General features: G+C 52.0%; 1 protein-coding gene across 1 annotated transcript; it reads right to left on the minus strand.

Annotated features, from left to right (window-relative positions):
* Positions 1–824: 824 nt before the first annotated feature.
* On the minus strand, positions 825–2917 carry LOC125543346 (uncharacterized). Its single transcript, XM_048706661.2, has 4 exons — positions 2268–2917; positions 1892–2122; positions 1521–1820; positions 825–1418 (listed from the first exon to the last, which is right to left on the minus strand). The coding sequence occupies exons 1-4, from the start codon at positions 2447–2449 to the stop codon at positions 1310–1312; spliced, it is 822 nt and encodes a 273-aa protein (XP_048562618.2). The 5' UTR covers positions 2450–2917; the 3' UTR covers positions 825–1309.
* Positions 2918–3163: the final 246 nt, after the last annotated feature.

Consider the following 3163-nt stretch of genomic DNA (forward strand, 5'->3'; position numbering starts at 1 on the left):
ATGGCTCGGGTGAGCCAGATTTTGATAGTAGGGTTTACGGTGGCCTCCACTCCTCCGATCTATTTTGTACAAATAGGTTATGTATGAAATATGTATGATGATCAGAACTATGAACGCTACTTGTTGTGCTGAAGTCGTTCTATTTCTCCCACGAAGTTCTAATTTCAAAATTTACAGTTTAATTTTCAGTTTTTGTTATGCTGCGGCTGTTTTTGGCCCGTATCCAAGGCATTCCACGAACTGTAAACTCATTTTACAGGTCCACGATATAAAGAGTCTGTTAGAGTTGCTCTTAGCACGTACGGCCACGTCTCTGTCTCTAGAGAATGGTCGACATGTGTGGCTTAATGCTTCACCTGATCATCTAGATATACCTGTAAACATTGAAATAGTGCAATAAAATGGCGCTGTGATTCTAAAAAAAGGATAGCCTCTTTGCTAGCATCAGTTTTTTACTGGATTCACTAGCATCTTTTAAGTGGATTTGTTAAAATTGATGCACACTGAACATAACCTATCATCTACAATCCAATGACCAACAGGCGAATCAATGTTTGGAGATATATCTTCGTAAGAAAAGAAAAAGGTCTTTGTTTGGACCGACACGCTTGTACCGTCATTGTCAGCGTCAGGGTGGTGCAAGTGCCAAATGCTACAATGACCATCTAATGAAACATCCATATATAATAATTGTGGAGCCACAACATCTTATCTTTATTTAGCTGTATTTTGCGCGCGGTACTCCTGAACTTCTGAAGGTTGTGGTCATATCTAGTGTAGTGTGAGGCGCGTTTGGTTGCTTGCATTAGTTCCAACCAGCTAAATAAGCTAAACATAGTTCTCAATTATTTTGGTTGCTTTCTGCGTGTTGTCTATACCATCCATATCAATACAAGTGCCATCCTTTGCTATAGTGATGCAATTTTGAATGGAAAAATGACTTGAAACATATGCATGTTGTGTGGTCTCGAACTCTCGAAATAGGCTTTCACATCACTTGAAACACATACACGTTGCCTGGTCTCGAACTCTCTTGAACACATACACATTGCATGAGTAGCCGGACTCCAGCCATCCGCCCTCGCGATTGTCAGGAAGAGCGAGCTCGCGTCTCAAGAAGGAACCACCAGGCCTCGCCGCAAATCTCTCGTGCACCCAAGTGTTGTTGGATAGGGCCATCTACCCTCTCGCACCGGGCCAAGGCGCGTCGGTCTTGTGGGGGTGAGCAGTATATGTCAAGAGCGTTGTCGACCGGTCACATGGGCCAACACTGGTGTTCATTTGACAATTTGCCATTTCGCTGAAAAGATCATGCTGACTTTCGCGTTTCAACGTTATCGTTTGTGTTCATATCTTTTGCTGACTTTCGCCTTGTTAAGCCCAATCCATCTGCGCTGGTGCTCAGACAGCTCCGTTGCCTATCAGAGATAGCGGCGGGTATCAGTTTCAATGATGCAGTGGAGGACACGGTGACTTGGCGCTGGACCGCGGATGGCAACTACACTGCCAAGTCGGCGTACCTATGCCAATTCGAAGGAGCCGTGCGGTCAGACGATAGAGCACTCATATGGTCCACCAGGGCGGCGCCTGACAACCTGGCTATCGAGGGCATCCCACACAACCCATTTTGCTCGCTCTGCTGTGCTGCGCCGGAGACGGCCACCCATTTGCTCGCAGATTGCAGTTTCTCCAAGCAGCTCTGGATGATGATCATCAGCAAGCTTGGGGCCCTTTTCTCAACCTTGCACCAATGGTGAACTCCCATCAACAATGCCTTCCTCTCAAAAACAATTGGATGATGCAACTGCAGGTGCTCCCAGCTAATAAGATAAAAGAATGGAAGTCAGTCATTTGCTTGGTCTCCTGAATGATATGGAAGGAACGAAACAACCGTGTGTTAAATGATGACATATGCTCCGCTCCACAACTCATGGGACGAATCATGGATGAGGCAAGATGTTGGTCAGCGGCTGGGCTTAGCTTGCTCGACAGAATATTTGAACCACCTTGATTTTCCCCTTGTTTCTTGCTGGGTTTTCCCCCTTGTTTGTTGCTGGGTGTTTTCTTTCTGGGTGCCAGCTCCACCTTCTTTTTGTCTCTCAGACTTTGTATTTTGCCTCTCCTGATTAATCAATGAAATACGGCCCTAGGGCCGTCTTTTCGTCAAAAAATATCTTTTGCTGAAATCTACGAAGGGCCTCGCTGCTCCTCGCATCGCCCACGGAGTTGTTCCTCGTGCTGAGGCTCCCAGACGCGGTGCGGCTCACCAGGTTGAGGCTCGTCGAGGCGATGCTTCGCGACGCGGCTCCTGGCGCACGTCTGGTTGGTCTCGTGGGCGTTGCTGGGGGGCTCGCTGGGCCCTGGACGAGACCAACAGGGCCACGAGCAGCATCCTGGAGAGCGATGAAGGCGTCGCCTTGTTGCATCGGAGCGGCACGGTCAACGGCATCCTGGAGCACGACGGTCTGCGGCATCCTGGAGCGCGACGGTCTATGGCATCCTGGAGCGCGACTAAGGCACCGGCTTCTTGGACTAGAGCGCCACGGTAGGCGGCGTCTTGGAGCGCGACGAAGTCGCCGGCTTCTTGGACCGGAGCGCCACTGTCGGCGCCATCGTGGAGCGCGACAAAGTCGCCAGCTTCTTGGACCGGAGCGCCACAGTCGGCGCAGCCTTGGAGCGCGTGAAAGGCGGAGGGAGCGAGCCCCGGGCTCGCGGTTGTAGGCAGGAACCGCTGGGGCTCGCCACGAGCAGAAGGGCGGGGGCCTTCGTCGCCGCGGTTCTTGGCCTCTAGAGTCGGGGCACCACAGCCGCGCCCGAGGTGGCGAGCCTGGGCCCGCGGGAAGCCTGGGGACACCGGCGGTCGACGGGCACACTGGCGGAGAAGTGGTCGGCCCCACCGTTGGAAGAAGGCGCCTCTTGATCAACAACGCCGGCGACCCCGCGGACGAGGGCGGCACCGCAGCCGACGGGATCGACTGGAGCAGAGGGAAGAGAGAGAGAGAGGGGATTGATAGGATTGAGGACGAGGGATTAACTGCAGCCACGTTTCCATAGAGCCACCCGCGTACGCCTCTGAAGCATCGCTCGGGCCTGGCTCTCAAGAAACTGCCGATTCGGCCGTTTCCAATCGGCCAGCCCATGGGTGCTTTAAGATATGCAAGAA

The sequence above is a fragment of the Triticum urartu genome, chromosome 3A (assembly GCF_056163025.1).
Source record: "Triticum urartu cultivar PI428250 chromosome 3A, HENAU_Tu73, whole genome shotgun sequence".
NCBI classification, from domain to species: domain Eukaryota; kingdom Viridiplantae; phylum Streptophyta; class Magnoliopsida; order Poales; family Poaceae; genus Triticum; species Triticum urartu.

Coding starts and splice junctions, on each gene's coding strand:
- LOC125543346 (XM_048706661.2), bottom strand. CDS start 2,449: ATGCCGTTGACCGTGCCGCTCCGATGCAACAAGGCGACGCCTTCATCG. Junction 1,821..1,891: donor ATGTCATCATTTAACACACG/GTTGTTTCGTTC, acceptor TTATCTTATTAG/CTGGGAGCACCTGCAGTTGC. Junction 1,419..1,520: donor GCTCCTTCGAATTGGCATAG/GTACGCCGACTT, acceptor TATCTCTGATAG/GCAACGGAGCTGTCTGAGCA.